Below are 19627 nucleotides of genomic sequence, written 5' to 3' on the forward strand. Positions count from 1 at the left end.
CATCAGCATACAATCCCACACAGAATCACCCCTCTCAGTATATAATCTCACACAGCAGCCCCCAAGTATATAGTCTCACACAGCAGCCCCCCGTATATAATCTCATACAGCAGCCCTCCCAGTATATAATCTCCCACATCCCCCCCCCCCAGCATACAGTCCCACACAGAATCCCACCTACATACAATTCTAAGGCCCTCCCCAGTAGTGACATCCACCTCTCCAGCACTGTCAAACTCTCTCCCCTCTCAGTGCTGCAAACCTTCCTACTCTGTAAACATTCGGCCGGTGCCTGTGATAACAGAGAACTCCGGCTGCCGACACACGTCACCTAGGGATGTCACGTGATATTGTGACGTCAGAATGTCCTTACAGAGTCTCCGAAGTCTGCCCTGCAAACAGAGCATGCGCGGCTCTGTTCCAGACGGCATGCTCGTTCATGAATGAAATGAGAGGCCGGCCACTGGATGGATGTGGTTCATCTGCGCGGGCATGGCCCATGGAATCGTCAGGCAGCTGTGGCCGTAACTATGTGAAACCAAAGGACAACAATGAGGTAGGAATGAAAGAATTTGATCAAGAAGGGTGGGAATTTGCTTATACAATATATTTACAAAAATGATCACTGGCACCCTATTTACAGATTAAACTGTGATCATTGTGATGGGAATATCCCTTTAAATATTACTTTATTATAAATACATTCCCAAATACCTTTAATTAGTTATAATGTCTGATTTTGTCTGGGGAACAATCATTAGGAGAAAAAAATGGCCGCCGTCCTATTAGTACACACAAAACTTGATGATAAATTACTTCACAACACTAAGCTAAAGAGCTTCCTCATCCTCCTCTCTGCTCTGCTTATCAGGGATTATGACCCTGATTACAGTTTAATAAGATCTTCGGCTGAATCTGTGTAGGAATGGAGTTCATGAGGAGACATGAAGTATAGAGAGGAGAGTGTGGGTGTGTAATGAGCAGCAGCATTTTTATGCAGTCTCCATTACCACGGTCTGTCCTGTCCATGATCTCTATTCTTACACAGATTCAGCTGATGAGCTTATTAAACTGTATTCAGGGTCATAATCCCTGACAAGCAGAGCAGAGAGGAGGATGAGGAAGCTCTTTAGCTTAGTGTTCTTGTTGTGATTAGGACAGGTTTTGTGTGTATTAATAGGAAGGCAGCCATTTTCTTTCTTCTAATGATTGTTCCTGAGACAAAACAAGCCATTACAACTAATGAAAGGTATTTGGGAATAGATTTATAACAAAGTAATATTTTTAAGTATTTTCATTTTCTTAATTCCCGGAGAACCCCTTTTAAGGACCAGGCCAAATTTTGGAAATCTGACGTGTCACTTTATGTGGTAATAACTTTGGAACACTTTCACTTATCCAAGCCATTCTTAGATTGTTTTCCTGTGACACATTGTAGTTCACAATATTGGTCAATTTTAGTCAATATAAATCATGTTTATTTATAAAAAAATCCGAAATTTCTCTGCTTTTAATGCAGATAGTGATACCTTATACCCCCTATTAGAGGGATATATGGATAATCTTAGATTGTGGTAAAATTATATTAAAAATAGTATTGTTTCTGAGGATCAATATTATTACTGCTTTGAGAACACATTCCCCCAACTAATTGAGAGTGGGAGCAGGAATCAGTGAATAGCTCCTTACGGTTCATGAGTCTCTTATTAGAAGAGGAAGGGTCACCTTAGAGAAAGCTACTGGGAATCTTAACAAATTAATTGGAAAAGCATTGGGTTTTAGAACTGATCCTGATTTCCATAGAATGGAAGCATCATTACAAAATTCTGTGGAACGGTTTCAGTCCAATCTCAAGGAGAGGAAGCATAAACAATTTATCAGGGACCTGAGTGAATTTAGAAACAAGAAGGCTTTTGAGTTTCTAAGAGAGGTACAGAGGTACCCCCAACTGGAATAAAAACTCCTTCTTCAACAGATATTGACTCCTCTGACGCGGAAGCAAGAAGTGTGAATTATAAGTTTATGGGCGACAATAGGAGAGGGAAAAGGGGAGGAGACAAGAGATGGCAACAGGGCCTCAAAAGAAATCAAGGCAGGATGCGGTCCCAGACCACATAAAAATACTAGGTAGTCTTTTGCCTCTTCCTCTTCATCAACTTTTTCGGGGGGAGGAACAGGTACAGCCTATCTCCAGTACTGTTTGAGGGACAGAGATACAACGGGGTCCCACAAAGGGAACAAGCGATAAATGCCAATATAAACCAGATCATCACTCTCTGTGTAAGGAACCTGACAACAAATGAGCTAGAGGTGCTATCGATAGGTTTGTCATTTGTACCCACCAATAAATTTTATATTTTCGAGTGGGTAAAATATATCCACTTATTCATAAGGAAACTGAAATGGCATAGATTTTTCAAAAATCACTATCGGGAGGAATAGTTTTAGAAGCCGTCTTGAGATCAAGTTTTAGAAGCCGTCTTGAGAGAAAATGAGAAGAGTCGGGGACAGATCCCTTTTACAGATCTAAAACCCAAGAGCACGAGAATGCCTCCTTCACAAGAGACATCGGTGATAGATATTTTCTCTAGGCTAGTTATTGAAAGCCTGGAATGACACTCCAGTAAATAACTTTAGTGCTGCTGAAATGGAAACCCTAAAGTGTTTGGAAAATGACCAACAGATTTTATGTAAACCCTCAGGTAAAGGGGAGAACAGAGTAATCTTAAGTCATCCCACATATCGGAAGATGTGTCACTCGATTCTGAATGACAGAAACTGCTATGGTATACGTGTAGCTGATCCGACCAGCTGATCCAAACTTAAAATTCAAAGAGCAACTTGCCAAAATTTTGTTGGAAGGTTTTGAGAAGCGTCTTATCTGCAGAAATGAGATGGGTTTTATGTCCCCCCCAAAAAACCATATACCTGCATTTTATGTATTACCTAAGATTCATAAAGGAACTAATCCTCTAAAGGGGAGACCAGTTATCTCAGGGATAGATTCCATCTCTCAGAATTCGAGTATCTACGTTGAGACAATTTGTGGTATCTCTACCATACTATACAGGTCCTTCTAAAAAGAATTGCATAGTGTGATAAAGTTCATTATTTTCTGTAATGTACTGATAAACATTAGACTTTCATATATTTTAGATTCATTACACACCAACTGAAGTAGTTCAAGCCTTTTATTGTTTTAATATTGATGATTTTGGCATACAGCTCATGAAAACCCAAATTTCCTATCTAAAAAAATTAGCATATTTCATCCGACCAATAAAAGAAAAGTGTTTTTAATACAAAAAAAGTCAACCTTCAAATAATTATGTTCAGTTATGCACTCAATACTTGGTCGGGAATCCTTTTGCAGAAATGACTGCTTCAATGCGGCGTGGCATGGAGGCAATCAGCCTGTGGCACTGCTGAAGTGTTATGGAGGCCCAGGATGCTTCGATAGTTGCCTTAAGCTCATCCAGAGTGTTGGGTCTTGCGTCTCTCAACTTTCTCTTCCCAATATCCCACAGATTCTCTATGGGGTTCAGGTCAGGAGAGTTGGCAGGCCAATTGAGCACAGTAATACCATGGTCATTAAACCATTTACCAGTGGTTTTGGCACTGTGAGCATGTGCCAGGCCGTGCTGAAAAATTAAATCTTCATCTCCATAAAGCTTTTCAGCAGATGGAAGCATGAAGTGCTCCAAAATCTCCTGATAGCTAGCTGCATTGACCCTGCCCTTGATAAAACACAGTGGACCAACACCAGCAGCTGACATGGCACCCCAGACCATCACTGACTGTGGGTACTTGACACTGGACTTCAGGCATTTTGGCATTTCCCTCTCCCCAGTCTTCCTCCAGACTCCAGCACCTTGATTTCCGAATGACATGCAAAATTAGCTTTCATCCGAAAAAAGCACTTTGGACCACTGAGCAACAGTCCAGTGCTGCTTCTCTGTAGCCCAGGTCAGGCGCTTCTGCCGCTGTTTCTGGTTCAAAAGTGGCTTGACCTGGGGAATGCGGCACCTGTAGCCCATTTCCTGCACACGCCTGTACACGGTGGCTCTGGATGTTTCTACTCCAGACTCAGTCCACTGCTTCCGCAGGTCCCCCAAGGTCTGGAATCGGTCCTTCTCCACAATCTTCCTCAGGGTCCGGTCACCTCTTCTCGTTGTGCAGCGTTTTCTGCCACACTTTTTCCTTCCCACAGACTTCCCACTGAGGTGCACTTGATACAGCACTCTGGGAACAGCCTATTCGTTCAGAAATTTCTTTCTGTGTCTTACCCTCTTGCTTGAGGTCGGCAGTCTTACCCATGATTGTGGTTTTGAGTAATGAACCAGGCTGGGAGTTTTTAAAAGCATCAGGAATCTTTTGCAGGTGTTTAGAGTTAATTAGTTGATTTAGATGATTAGGTTAATAGCTCGTTTAGAGAACCTTTTCATGATATGCTAATTTTTTTAGATAGGAATTTAGGGTTTTCATGAGCTGTATGCCAAAATCATCAATATTAAAACAATAAAAGGCTTGAACTACTTCAGTTGGTGTGTAATGAATCTAAAATATATGAAAGTCTAATGTTTATCAGTACATTACAGAAAATAATGAACTTTATCACAATATGCTAATTTTTTTAGAAGGACCTGTATATGTGACCCCACAGACTTATTGACCAGAATTGAGGATATCCCTATAGGAGAAGAGATCCTAGCCTCTATAGATGTGGAGGCCCTGTGTAGCAGTATCCCTCATTTATGGGAATCAAGGGCTGTAGAGTATTTTCTGAAAACAAGATGTATACAATATGGTGATCATAACCAGTTTGTTCTTCAATTGGTTGATTTTAAACTATAATTTGTTTTGGAATCAAAATACTACCACCAGCTCAGGGGTAAAGCTATGGGTAGTCCATGTGCGCCGACCAATGCTAACCTACTCCTGTGCTGGTAGGATAAGAACTTAGTATTTAAAGAGAAAGATGACATTTGTGGACCAACACCATTTTATTTTTTTGGGGGGGGGGGGGGTGCATAGATGATGTGCTAGTGCTCTGGGATGGATCTGTAGAGACATTCAAACAATTTGTTGAAGATCTTAATGTAAACCCTATTGGCTTGACATTCACGTGTGAGGCAAATCCTTACAAACTGACTTTTTTAGATGTAATGATCACAAAGCAGCATGTGAGATTGCAGTATCTAGAAAACCCACAGTGACTAATAGTTTATTACACTGGGAGAGCCATCACCCACTCCCTTACTCCAAAGGGTCAATTCCTCAGATTCCAGAAAAATTAAGAGGAGTTTTTTTTTTTATATATTTATATTTTTTTTTATTAAGGAGCAAAGAGCTTAAAAGCAAATACATAAATAATCAATACCATCATTACATTCTTATCTCTCTTTCTTTACAATCCCTCCCAAATCAACCCCCCATGCCCACCGAATCCGTGTGATGCTTCCCAAAAAAAAATACCAGTTCCAACCTCCCACACTTGGGACCATTTTTGCCCAGCGTTTCTTTGGTAATATAAAACTTTCTCATACCTCTTCACCAAGGATAGCCATAGGACGAGCAGTCTAGCTAAAAGCATAATTCTTACTAAAAGAATCTTTTTATATTTGTGACCATTAACCCTAGAAAAGTCGCTCAGTGTCCAACTTTGAGATGTGAATGGGATTGTTACCTTCATTTTATGGGTAATAAAATTATGAATCAAACCCCAATAAGTTTTTAACTCTGGACACAACCAAATCATATGCAAAAAGTCCGCAAGTTGTGACTCACAACGTGGACAGTTAGACGACTGTCGAACGCCAAATCTTTTAAGCCAAATCGGCGTAAATATAAATTCTGTGAAAAATATTAAACTGAACCAATATATGATTAAAATTATGTCAAACTGTTCTTAGCGAGCCAAACATATTACCCCAATCTTCCCGTGTAACTGTTCGACAATCAATTCCCCAAGCCCTTTGACCCGGGGAGACCACCTTATTAAATAGTTCTTTAAGTAATAATTTATATAATTGAGAAATCTTAGCCTTGTGACCAGGAGTCGCTATTACAGTGTTTAAGTGTGAAAAAGTGTCTATATCCAGAAGTGGAGATTATTTTAAACTAGAAAGAGCTGAGTATATCTGAAAGTTCCTAAACCAAGTAAAATTGCCCCTTTGTGTTAAGGAGGAAAAGGAGAGAACCTCCCCATTCCTCACCACCTGTGAAACATAAGTGATATTACTTGTTTGCCAAAACTTATCCCCAGCTAATTTATCCAAGCCCCTTAAGAAAAAAAATATGCCAAAGAGGGGTACATACAAGGGAACCCTTTATCCCCAACCATCTTCTAATAATGGACCAGGATCTGGAAAATAACTTCCCCATCACTCTATATTCTTGTTCAACATTTAACGCCCGGATTCCAGCAAAGTAATACTTTATAAGAATAAAAGAGTCAAGAAGAAAAAAAATAATGTGGATAAATAGAAATGTAAAGAGGCAATAAATGCCAAAAAGAAAGCCTTTAAATTACTAAAACAGGAATGTAGCGAAGCGCTAAAAACTACAAAGAGAAAAAACGGATTTGCAAAAGACTGATAAATACAACCAAGCTGAAGACAGAGAGGCTCATTGCCAAATAGAGTACAACTAACTGTAAAATGTTCTTGAATCATATAAATGGTAAAAATTTTAAACCTGAAAGTGTTGGACTTTTAACCCCTTCCTGACATATGACGTAATAGTATGTCATTGCAGCAAGTGACTTGTCGCATTTTGACGTACTATTAAGTCATAGTGATCGGCCAGGCACTCTAGCAGTGTGCGCCCGATCCCTGCAGGGGCCCGGCAGTCGCTGATAGACGGGCCCCTGCTGTATCGGCCGGCATTGCTGTAAAAGCCGATGCCAGCGGATTAACCCCTTCTATGCCGTTGTCAGCACGGACCGCGGCATAGCAGGTGCATGCGGTGGGTTAAGGAGCCCATCAGGTCCCTGCGATCCTGTGGCGGGGACCCGATAGGTGACAAGGTGCCTTTCGCGGCATCGGGACCTGCCTTCTACGGGGGCCGAGGAGATCCAGCCCCAGGCTGGGTTTCCTAGGCAGCCTGTTAGTGTACACTAGCAGGCAATGTTTTACAATACAGATGTATTATAATGCATTGCAGAGGAGATCAGACCCTCAAAAGTTGAAGCCCCAGACGGGGGCAGAAATAAAATGTAAAAAAAAAGCCAAAAAAAAGTGTTTTTAATAAAAATAAAGTTTCAAGTAAAAAAAAATAAAATAATCACCGCGTCCGTAACGACCGGCTCTATAAAAATATCACATGATTCACCCGTCCGATAAACACTGTTAAAAATAAATAAAACTGTGTAAAAAAAAAAGCTATTTTTGTCACCTTACAATACAAAAAGTGCAACACCAAGTGATCAAAAAGGCGTATATCCCATAAAATAGTACCAATAAAACTGTCACCTCATCCTTCAAAAATTAAGACCCTACATAAGAAAACCGCTCAAAAAATAAAAAAAATATATAGCTCTCAGAACATGGAGACATTAAAACATCATTTTTTTGTTTCAAAAATTCTATTATTGTGTTAAAGTGAAATAAATAAAAAAAGTATACATATTAGGTATCGCCGCATCCGTAACAACCATCTCTATAAAAATATCACATACCTAACCCCTCAGCTGAACACCATAAAAAATAAAAACTGTGCCAAAAAAATTAATTTTTTGTCACCTAACATCACATAAAGTGCAACACCAAGCAATCAAAAAGGCGTATGCCCCACCCCAATATAGTACCAATCAAACCGTTACCTCATCCCACAAAAAATGAGACTCTACCTAAGACAATCGGTCACAAAATAAAAAGCTATGGCTCTCAGACTATGGAGACACTAAAACATTACTGTGTAAAACTTAAATAAGAAAAAGTATACATATTAGGTATTGCCATGTCCCTAACGATCTGCGCTATGAAAATGAAACATGACCTAACCCCTCATGTGAACTCTGTAAAAATAAATACATTAAAAACAGTGCCTGAACAACCAATTCATTGGTCACCTTGCGCCATAAAGTGTAATAATGAATGAAGAAAAAAATCATATATACCTAAAAATGGAACCAATAAAAACATCAACTTTTCCTGCAAAAAACGAGCGCCTGCACAAGACGATAGGCAGAAAAATAAAAAAAATATGGCTGTCAGAAAATGGAGACACAAAAACATATATTGTTTTTCAAAAATACTTTATTATGTAAAACTGAAACAAAAAAGTAAGTAGACATATTTGATACCATTGCGTCTGTAACAACCTGCTCTATAAAAATAGCACATAATCTACCCTGTCAGATAAATGTTGTAAAAAATAAAAACAGTGCCAAAACAGCCATTGTTTGGTTTCCTTGCCTCAAAAGAAATGTAATATAGAGCAATTAAAAATCATATGTACCACAAAATAGTACCAATGAAACTGGCACCATATCCCCTAGTTTCCAAAATGGGGTCACTTTTTGGGAGTTTCTACTGTAAGGGTGCATCAGGGACATGGCATCTAAAAACCATTCCAGCAAAATCTACCTTCCAAAAAAACATATGGCTCTCCTTTTCTTGTGCGCCCTGCTGTGTGCCCTTATATCAGTTAATGACCACATGTGGGGTGTTTCTGTAACCAGAGAATCAGGGTAATAAATATTGCGTTTTGTTTGGCTGTTAACCCTCGATGTGTTAAAGAAGAAAAATGGATTAAAATGGAAAATCTGTGAAATTTAGAAATTGTATCTCAATTTTCCTTTAATTCTTGTTAACACCTAAAGGGTTAACAAAGTTTGTAAAATCAGTTTTGAGTAACTTGAGGGGTGTAGTTTCTACAATGGGTTCATTTATGAGGGGTTTCCACTATGTAAGCCCCACAAATTGACTTCAGACCTAAACTGGTCCTTAAAAAGTGGGTTTTGGAAATTTTCATAAAAATTTTAAGAATTGCTTCTAAAATTCTAAGCACAAAAATGACTGCAAAAAATGCACCCAAAAAATCCGCAACTGACAATACTAGCTAATTCCTCAAGCCAGTGTTAAAAGCTGAGAATTTTGCCAGTATACCCCAGTCAGGAACATGTCGGAGCCCCTCATGCACCACGTCACAGAGTCTCAGCAAGCATAGGGTCCTACCACTAAACTGCCCGTGGTGTGTGAACAAGGTCTGAACAGTGCTAGAAACCAACTCACAGTCAGACTCTTACATGCCTCCATAGTGGTATCACCAATGCACTGTGAGGTGATCGGTGTAGCGTTGTCACGATACCAAAATTTTGATTCGGTTTCGATTTGGCGACTAAAAATTTGATTTGGCTCCTACATTTTTCAGTTCAGGAGCCAATGGCTACTAGGTATTTTTTTTTGTCTGGAGCACTGCTTAGCATCTTTAATAAGACAGGACAAAGACCTGGTTTTAAGTTTGGTTTGCACGAAGTAAAGATCGCGTTATACACGGATGACCTGATGTTCTTCGTTGGCTCCCACAGATCTCTAGCAAGAATTTTGGAGGTGTTTGAAAAATATAGACTCGTAGCTGGTCTGAAAATAATTTGGGATAAGTTTGCAGGTATCCCCATAGACCCTCTAGGCAACTTTGTTCCTGCCCCGTTAAAAATTCAGCAAGGAGGAGTGAAATTTTTGGGGATAGTGGTGTCTGCACTACCAGGAGAATTCATTAATCAGAAGGTAACTCCTATGATAAAGAAAATTAAAGAGAAAGTTAGGATATGGAAAAAGTTGCCGCTCTCCATGTCAGGACAGATAGCTTTGATTAGAATGTGCCTACTACCTCTTATAAATTACATCTTATGGAATGCTCCGGTGGCAATCCTAGATAACATTTTTAAGATATTGGAGGGGTTGCTGTCCGACCTGATCTGGAGAGGTCATAAACCGAGAATGTGACTTCAAAAGCTGAGATCCCCAGAAGCAAGGAGGTTTGTCTATTCTGGATCTTGGGTTATATAGCTTGGTGGGCCAACTGAAGAATTGTTTAGATTGGGGGAATTCCCAACTATTTTGTTCTATCCTGCTTACCTATCTCCCGAGGTTGAGAGAGGTGGGTATATGCCAGCTTCTAGATGCAGGATTTCACCTTCAAAAATGGACAGATAAATCTCCAACTATGTTACTGATGTATAAAATTTAGACTTCTTTGAAAAGGATGCGGGGAGCTCCAGACTTGCATAAGGATACGTTAATATGGAATAATCCCATGATAAAAGTGGTCGGGTTACATACCTCAGTATGGAGTAAGAGAGGGATTTATAAACTGGGTCAGGTATGGAACAACAATAAGATGATTTATTTTCAGGAGCTTAGCAGGGCATATGATATTCCTGAATCTTTTATTTTTTTTTATGATCAATTACAACATAATCTGAAAACGTGCCTGAGGGGAAAGGAGGATCTGCAGACACTACCCCCTCAGTTGACTAGCATTATAGGAATGTGTGAAGGGAAAAAAAGGATTTCAATATTCTATAAACTACTATCAAAATAGTATTTATGCAAAACTTAATGTGCGTGAGGTTGTTAAAAAGTGGGAGGGTATCATTCCCCCCGGTAGACAGTATAATTGGTCGGAAATTATAGCTAGTCCGTTTGAAGTTTCAAAAAATCGAGCACACCAATTAATACAATTTTTCGTAGTACATAGGCTATATTATACTCCAGCAAAACTAGAAAAGTTCTATAAAACTAAATCCTTTAGTTGCCTGAAGTGTGGGGAGGAGGGATCTGATGATGTGCATCTTCTTTGGACCTGTAGTTATATTTATAGTTATAAGCAGGATTTTGGAGCTACATGTTAATCATACCGGTAGAGTTTGAAATATGTGTCCTTGGAGACATGTCTGGCTTTAGGTCTGTCTCATACCGAGCAATAGCCTCTAAACTCCTGTTCCTAGCGGTAAGATGCATTGCTAAATTGTGGATGCAAAAAAGCCCCCCCTCTTTAAAACTTTGGGAGAACTTTGTGAAGTTTGATTTGTTTTGTGAGAAACTAACCGTAGTCACAGAGAAAAAAAAAAAGCTGTTTATTGAAATTTGTAAGACATAGTTGGTGAATTTGGAGGGGATTGGACTGGGCTCATAAGGCGACAGGGAGGGAGGGAATGGAGAGTGGATGGAAAGAGAAAAGACTGTGCTGTTTTTTTGTTTTTGTTTTTTTGGTATTGGGGGGGATAAAAGAAAAAAGGGGGAGGGGAAAAAATAAGGAAGAAAATGTGTTTTGTATCTAAGTAGTTGTGGATGCTTTGGAATTTGTTTCAGAGTTGTATGAAATTGTAAGGAGTTTTCTTACCAATTCTGTCTTTTTTAATGTATGGCTAATAAAAATGATCAATTTCATAAATAAAGGTGAAATATATTGACTCAAATTTATGACTATCATGAAGTATAATGTGTCACGAAAAAAAATTCTCTGAATGGCTTGGATAAATAAGTGTTCCAAAGTTATTACCACATAAAGTGACACGTCAGATTTACAAAAAAAAATGGCCTGGGCTGGAGGGTGAAAACTGGCCTGGGGTAGAAGGGGTTAAAGGGCATCTGTCAGCAGATTTTGATCTATGAAACTGGCTGACCTCATGCATGTGCACATGGCTGTTGAAGGCATCTGTGTGGGTCCCATGTTCATACTGTAGGATATGTGCCTACATTGCTGGGGGAAAAAATTAAATTTTAATATTTGCTAATGAGCCTCTAGGAGCAACGGGGCTCTGCCATTATACCTAGTAGCTCTGCTCTTTCTGTAACTGCTGTGCCCTCTGCACACTGATTGACAGATGCACTTTAAGGAGTGATAATGGAGGAGTTGTAGAGAGAGGTGACGAGAAGGAAAATTTTATACTTTTCTCCACTGTATTGACTGATGAAAATGACCCACCTGACAGTAATTTATGATACAACCAGTCTCTGACCGCGGGGCAGTTGTCGTGCCTCTTCATGTGTACATACCACACTATCCGATACACTGGCTGTACCATAAATTACTGTCATACAGTCAGGTCGGGTCAGGAGAGCTGTTTTTGGCCTGGGAGATGCAGCCTACACATGGACCATATTTCCCGGGCTGATTATGGTCATGTCCCACGACTTAACAATTTAAAGAAACAGGGGGCACACCAAATAGTCCCTGGAGTGCAAAAGGGTGGTAAAAAAATGGTACAAGAAACGCCTGACCCAAGAAAGAGTCACAAGAACCACCCTATCAATGCACATCCAATAATAAGTCAATGATAAAATGTATAAAGTTTTAGACACACCAACAAACACACATAGAAAATTGTATACAAAATAGACAAAGTGTCGGTATACAAAGAAATATATGTAACCGACACATACAGAGTCCACTGAGCGTCCATTAAATGGGGACATACAATGTAAACCAGCTATATATAAAATATACCTATAAACAGCATAAAGAAAATGTAGAATAAGGTAAGGCCGCTAATAAGTAAAAACAGACCAAAATGAAGTCAAATATCAAGAGCCAGAACCTACATGAACAGCTGGTGCAGTGGACCTGGAAACATGAGAAACGCCCAACGCGTATAGATGGCGCAGTCCGGCTTCCTCAAGGGTCCCACGACGTATCACACACGATAGGCCAAAATAAATACTTCAGCTGGCAGTACCAAAAAATATAGGATAAGGCCTACTGCACACAGCCGTATCCATTTGTGGTCTGCAAGTTGTAGATTTGCCAAATAAGGATACTGTTGGTGTGCAATCGGAACTGACATACCGATGTGGGAAACACATGAACATCATGTGTCAGTTCTGCAAAAGATAGAGTATGCCCTATTCTGGTCTTCAAAATGCAGACCTTGAACCCATAAAAATGGGGATCGCACATAGATGGTATCCTCATTTTGTGAATCCACAATTTGCAGACCACAAAACACATATGGTTGTGTTTATGAGGCTTTAGATACAAACTTCAGCAGGAGGCATCACACATAAGAATCTCTGATACAGAAACGGTATACTGTATCGCAGATGATGGATTTATATACAGAGGCACAGCAGGCAGTATCTGACATAATAAGCTTAGATACACACTAAACAGACAGTATCATACAAGACAGGAATAGATAGACAGCTCAGTGGGCAGTATTGCATTGGAATTTAGTAAATGAGTAAGAAATAGAATAGCAGGATTCATGTATTGGGTGTAGTAACATGGCCACATGATGTGTAGTGGGCAACGCTCCTACAGACTGATCTGTGTGGTGGGTGGGGACAACCTGTGACTTATCACTGTGCAGAGCAGCCATGTAAACTGGAAGTGGAGAATATAAACAGACCTCTCAAGACAGCTTAATGCCCAGACAGGGGGAAAGAAAGCACCAACATGAAAAATAAATGGTATTGGGGGGGCATATGTATGCAAGGTGAGGAGTGTTAGGAGCATATCAAAATATTTTTTATTTTGAGACTGGACAACCATGTATGATTTACATGAGGTTGGTAGATGACCACCTTTGGGTATCTGTACGTGTAAAATTTTGTGTTTTCTTCTATCATGTGACTCTGCAGTGTTCATTCTTGGTCAACCAACCCACAACAGACCACTTATACTTACTATAACTGTTGTAAACAGTTTCAGCCTTGCTATGTAAATCTTTCATTTTTGTGGTCTCATTTTCTTTCTTTTGCAGGGACTGCTGGTTGCAACAATATTCTGTTTCTTTAATGGAGAGGTAAGTTGAGTTTATTTATATTGGGTTATTCCTATCCTGCAATATATGCTGTATCCACAAGATATGCCATATATGTCTAAATAGCTGCGGGGCTTGAGAACCATTTCTCATCTCGCAGACGGTGTGAATTGAGAGGCATGTGCTGGTCTCTATATTCACTTGAAACTAAGTTCCGAAAGCAGGCACGACCATCTCTCCATGACCCCTTTAAACTTTTGAGTCTACAATTACTGTAGATGTAAATCAGAAGTTTGATGGTTGATTACTTTTAATTTCACACGCTATTCCTTGAATGAGGCTACCATGACAATATATTCACACAAGGAATTAATACTTTGAAGAATTTTCTCATAAAAATTTGTGAATTTATTATTAAGTGTTCTTGCATGGCAAGAACACTTACTGTTAGCTCACATATATATTCTTATTATAGCCAAATTTACCACCCTAACTCCTCCCACAGTTTTTGCACTACATAGACAGTAATATACTGAAACGTGCAGATTGTTCCCGATTGATGTGCTATTACTTTGTGGAATCTTTCGCCGAATGGTTCACGAAATATCTGAGTTTTTGTGGCGAAATTGGTCCCATAGGAATGAATGGCGGAATGTTCAAAGCATAGTGGAAATGGAGGTTTGTGACATTGAATGTGTCCAGGAGGTACATAGTCATGTGATGTCACACGCTTAGAGCCTGCATAAACGGGGCATGAGCGTTGCCAGGAAACAGTGGTTGTGAACACTGATTATCATCTTCAAATGCATGTGGTCATGCCTTTATCTGCTAGGCTTGATAATGCTGCTAATGTTTTTATAAATGTATGTTTTAATGTTACGGTGAAGCACTTTGGCCAACAAAATTGCAATTAAATGTGCTATATAAGTAAAAGTTGAAATGCATTTCTCACTCTATCCAGCTTGCCATGTGCACTTTTTAAATTTGATCAAACAATTGGTTAGTGTAATGTTTACTATCTTTACTCACTCCAAACACTCCTCACAGTTACTCTGCCCAGTCCAACCTTTCCACAGTTACTCCAGCCACACAACAGTTACTCAAGCCACTCCACCCAGTTACTCCGCCCACTCCAGTTGTAGACTACTGGTGGAGACAAGAACATTTCACACAATTTCCCCAGAAATTGTAGCTTTTATAGTTAATTCATATGCAAATACAAATACAGGGTGGGCCATTTATATGGATACACCTTGATAAAATGGGAATAGTTGGTGATATTAACTTCCTGTTTGTGGCACATTAGTATATGTGGGGGGGGGGGACTTTTCAAGATGGGTGGTGACCATGGCGGCCATTTTGAAGTCTGCAATTTTGAATCCAACTTTTGTTTTTTCAATAGGAAGAGGGTCATGTGAAACATCAAACTTATTGGGAATTTCACAAGAAAAACAACGGTGTGCTTAGTTTTAACGTAGCTTTATTCTTTCATGAGTTATTTACTGTGCTGCCTATTGTGTTGGATTGTCAATGCAACCCTCTTCTCCCACTCTTCACACACTGATAGCAACACCGCAGGAGAAATGCTAGCACAGGCTTCCAGTATCCGTAGTTTTAGGTGCTGCCCATCTCGTATCTTCACAGCATATGCTGTGCAGCACCTGAAACTACGGATACTGGAAGCCTGTGCTAACATTTCTACATTTCTCCTGCAGTGTTCCTCTGAACCCTCTCCAGCGTTGTTCTAAATGTAAGACAGCTTCCTAGCTGTCTTGCATTTAGACTATTTTCTACGCAGATTATAAAATAAGATGGGCCTGCCGGCCCGTCCCCTTCCCCGTTAACAATTTTAGACCTGCCGTGAGCCAGGTGAAGTCGCAGTTAGCGGCCGCCATGAGCGCATGATAAACGCCTAATATAAGCGTATTTCCATATAATAAATTACCCCCATAATCTTTATACTCTATTTTTTCAATTACAACCCATCTGCTTTTTCCCTATCAACATTTTTTTGTACCCAGCTACAATGTATGTACACATGCCACATAAATGAAAAGTGAAAGGGAGACAGAATTAAAAGCTTAAAGGCTATACGCCTTTGGGGGCATTTTTTTTATTATTGCATTGTACTTATTTTGAACTAAAAATCAATTTTCCGATAGCGATGCTAGGAGGCTCGTCCCTGTTGACGCCTGCTTTTGGCTGCCCCAAACACCCTGGGGTGCGAGGTAAGTACGATTTGGTGGGGTATTATAGGGGTTGGATAACCTATTTAAAGCTCAATCCTTATCTTACTGATAAGAATGTGGCTTAAACAAGTGTCTATGACCTCTTAGTAGTTTAGAGATGAGGTTTATTAGATGATTGGAAAGTATCTGTCACACAGCTAGAAAAACAGTTAACGCTTTGTGACAGAATGGCTCAATATTTTTAATAAATGCCAACTGAAAATAAAATTTTTAGCTAAAAATTTGTAAAATGCAATCAGAAACAAAAATTGCTTTCAAAAGTGTACATAGCCTTTAAAGGGACTCTGTCACCACTTTCTAACCCCCACTTTTAAAACTATAGTTCTGTCCATGGAGCCCCTGTGATTTCAATGGTGGTGTTATATGTGAAATCTGCTGGCTCGTTTTGATAAAAAAAGCTTTTATCTAACCTGTCAGTCATGAGGATAAGGTGCCCAGGGCGTTTCTCCCGGTCTGAACATGCCGCCGCCGCCGTTGGTGCCCAGCTCCTCCTCTGCCTTGAATTTGCGCCGCCTGAATGTCAAGAAATACGCCTCCGGCTCTCCCTCAGTCCCCCCTCCTTTTCCAAAATTTTGCGCGTGCGCACAGGCCTGTGCCTGATGCGCCCGTGCAGACTTTACGATTCAGCCTCATTGAGCGAAGTGCGCATGCGCATGCGCACTTCGCTCAAACTCCCGATAACGCGAACACTGCCGCACGCGCGGGATCTTAGAAAAGAAGGAGGGGGGACTGAGGGAGAGCCGGAGGCGTATTTCTTGACATTCAGGCGGCGCAAATTCAAGGCAGAGGAGGAGCTGGGCACCAACGGCGGCGGCGGCTGGCGGCATGTTCAGACCAGGAGAAACGCCCTGGGCACCTTATCCTCATGACTGACAGGTTAGATAAAAGCTTTTTTTATCAAAACGAGCCTGCGGATTTCACATATAACAACACCATTGAAATCACAGGGGCTCCATGGACAGAACTATAGTTTTAAAAGTGGGGGTTAGAAAGTGGTGACAGAGTCCCTTTAAAAGGGAACTTTATGTTGAGCTGTAATGGCTATTAATAGTTTTTTTTGTCATGACTAATGTACAGTAAAAGAAGAACTATTTGTCTAGCTCTGTGAATCCTACTTTGAATTTGTGTCGGTCATTTAATAACCCTTATCTTTAAATTAGTAACAGTTCATAAACACTTATTCAAACTGGTTATCTCGCTTCACCAAATGTAATTTATCATGTAGACTAGTTTAATACAAGGCACTTGTAAATGCCCCAAAGCTGTGCATAGCCTGTAATATTCATACTGTTTGCAGGATCTGCTGTGTGCTGGAACCAGACACAACATAGTGTCATACAATGTCTAGAGCTCGGATCAGCAACCTCTAGCTGTTCTGAAACTACAACTCTCAGAATCCTCCTTTCACATCTATGGGACTTAGAAGTACAGTGGGGTAAGTGTACATGATGGGAGTTGTAGTTTCACAGCAAATGCAGTGCTGAAGGTTGATGATCCCTGGTGACTGAGCCTGGTTACTGCAGCTCTGTGTTCAACAAAACTGCCACTATAGCTTTTTACTGCTGTTACATGCTCTTGTATAAACTGCATAAAATGATGTTAAAATACTGCAGGCTATATGCTAATTGCTACAAAGAAAAAAATGGGGGGTCAGTCAGCACATCCCAAAGCGCAGGGGCACATTGCTATGGCTGAGAACAAGACTGTTAGACAAAAAGTGCAATGCAACAGCTCACTGCAAACCAAATACAAAATTGCATCATAATTGCAAATGCTATACTAATAAGTTAGAGATGCTTGGCAAATCATTTTGTACAAAATTATTTGAGCCCGTCTGCCACACGTCAAGGCGATCTCTAGTTAGACGGGTTCCTAACAGTAAATTTTACCTGTCATGTGCCATGACGGCTATCACATGATTCAGAAAGTGCAGGTTCCACATGCATGCAGGATCCGCCTGAATTTCTGTAATTTTTGGTGCCAAAATGGCCTCCATTATATCCACGGAAAGCAGTTACCAGCATGCATGCCGGGCCTACTCCACATCACCCCTGGCGCCAAAAGGTCACCAAGGACTGCAAAGAGAGTCCACACACTATCTCTCTCCTGGTGCCAAATGGCTTCAGTGAGTGAGGGGGAGTAGGTCAAGCACTCCTGACCAGCTCGTCTGCCCCATAGGCTGATTTTAATTAGTGTTAGTATATAGCTTGGCCTGCTCCCCCTCACTCACTGAAGCCATTTGGCACCAGGAGAGAGATAGTGTGTGGACTCTCATTGCAGTCCTTGGTGACCTTTTGGCGCCAGGGGTGATGTCGAGTAGGCCCGGCATGCATGCTGGTAACTGCTTTCCGTGGATATAATGGAGGCCATTTTGGCACCAAAAATGACAGAAATTCAGGCGGATCCAGCATGCATGTGAAACCTGCACTTTTCTGAATCATGTGATAGCCGTCATGGCACATGACAGGTAAAATTTTGTGTTAGGAGCCCATCTAACTAGAGATCGCCTTGACGTGCGGCAGACGGGCTCAAATAATTTTGTACAAAATGATTTGCCAAGCATCTCTAACTTATTAGTATAGCATTTGCAATTATGATGCAATTTTGTACTTTATTTGGTTTGCAGTGAGCTGTTGCATTGCACTTTTTGACTATATGCTAATTGCCTCTGAAAAATCATCTGGGTCTCAGCTGTTAAAGCTTAATTAATGTTCCACTAGGTGTCCTAAATTATTAGAAGACATGCTGAAATCTGTTTAGTTTGGGTTCTAAGTCATGCGCAGAGAAATCAGATGTATTTGCCCCACTTCATCTGCATACTATACTGTTTAGAATCTCCCTGTGCTGATTCATTGACGGGAACAGACATCTTGAGAGATGCAGCGACTGTTCGTGTAGGGCTACCCGGAAGAGTGTAAAGGGGCAGGTGCTAGATTGTCAAGGCTGGGTGAGATGTCTGGCCCTGTCAAGCAAGTAGCAGGGGCAGATTCTTCAGCAGAGGCAACAGTCCATTGCCGGTGAAGAACTGTGGTTGATGAGACAAATTGATTTGCTCATCCCTAGTAAGGGAGCTTCGACACATGCACGGTGTGCTGATGAAGCCAATGCAGATACACCTTGCCTAATTGCATAAGCTCAGTATCCAGACCTCAACAGATTTCAGATTTCTCTTTTGGAAGATTTCAGCATGTAACATAGTATATAAGGCCGAAAAAAGACATTTGTCCATCCAGTTCGGCCTGTTATCCTGCAAGTTGATCCAGAGGAAGGGGGAAAAAAACTGAGGTAGAAGCCAATTTTCCCCACTTAAGGGGGTAAAAATTCCTTCCCGACTCCAATCAGGCAATCAGAATAACTCCCTGGATCAATGATCTCTCTCTAGTAACTATAGCCTGTAATATTATTACACTCCAGAAATTCATCCAGGCCCCTCTTGAATTCCTTTATTGTACTCACCATCACCACCTCCTCAGGCAGAGAGTTCCATAGTCTCACTGCTCTTACCGTAAAGAATCCTTTTGCTATGTTTGTGTACAAACCTTCTTTCCTCCAGACGCAGAGGGTGTCCCCTCGTCACAGTCTCCGTCCTGGGGATAAATAGATGATGGGAGAGATCTCTGTACTGTCCCCTGATATATTTATACATATTAATTAGATCTCCCCTCGG

At 40.5% G+C, this 19627-nt stretch overlaps 1 protein-coding gene across 4 annotated transcripts in view; it reads left to right on the forward strand.

The window, feature by feature from the left end:
• Window positions 1-19627, forward strand: part of CALCRL (calcitonin receptor like receptor) — a 472379-nt gene that overhangs the window by 425030 nt on the left and 27722 nt on the right. For all 4 annotated transcript variants that reach the window (XM_044302866.1, XM_044302867.1, XM_044302868.1 and 1 more), the window contains one exon: window positions 13712-13753. In XM_044302866.1, the coding sequence (XP_044158801.1) occupies window positions 13712-13753 (42 nt within the window). The remainder of the gene's footprint in view (window positions 1-13711; window positions 13754-19627) is intronic.

This window comes from Bufo gargarizans, chromosome 8 (assembly GCF_014858855.1).
Source record: "Bufo gargarizans isolate SCDJY-AF-19 chromosome 8, ASM1485885v1, whole genome shotgun sequence".
Lineage (NCBI taxonomy): Eukaryota > Metazoa > Chordata > Amphibia > Anura > Bufonidae > Bufo > Bufo gargarizans.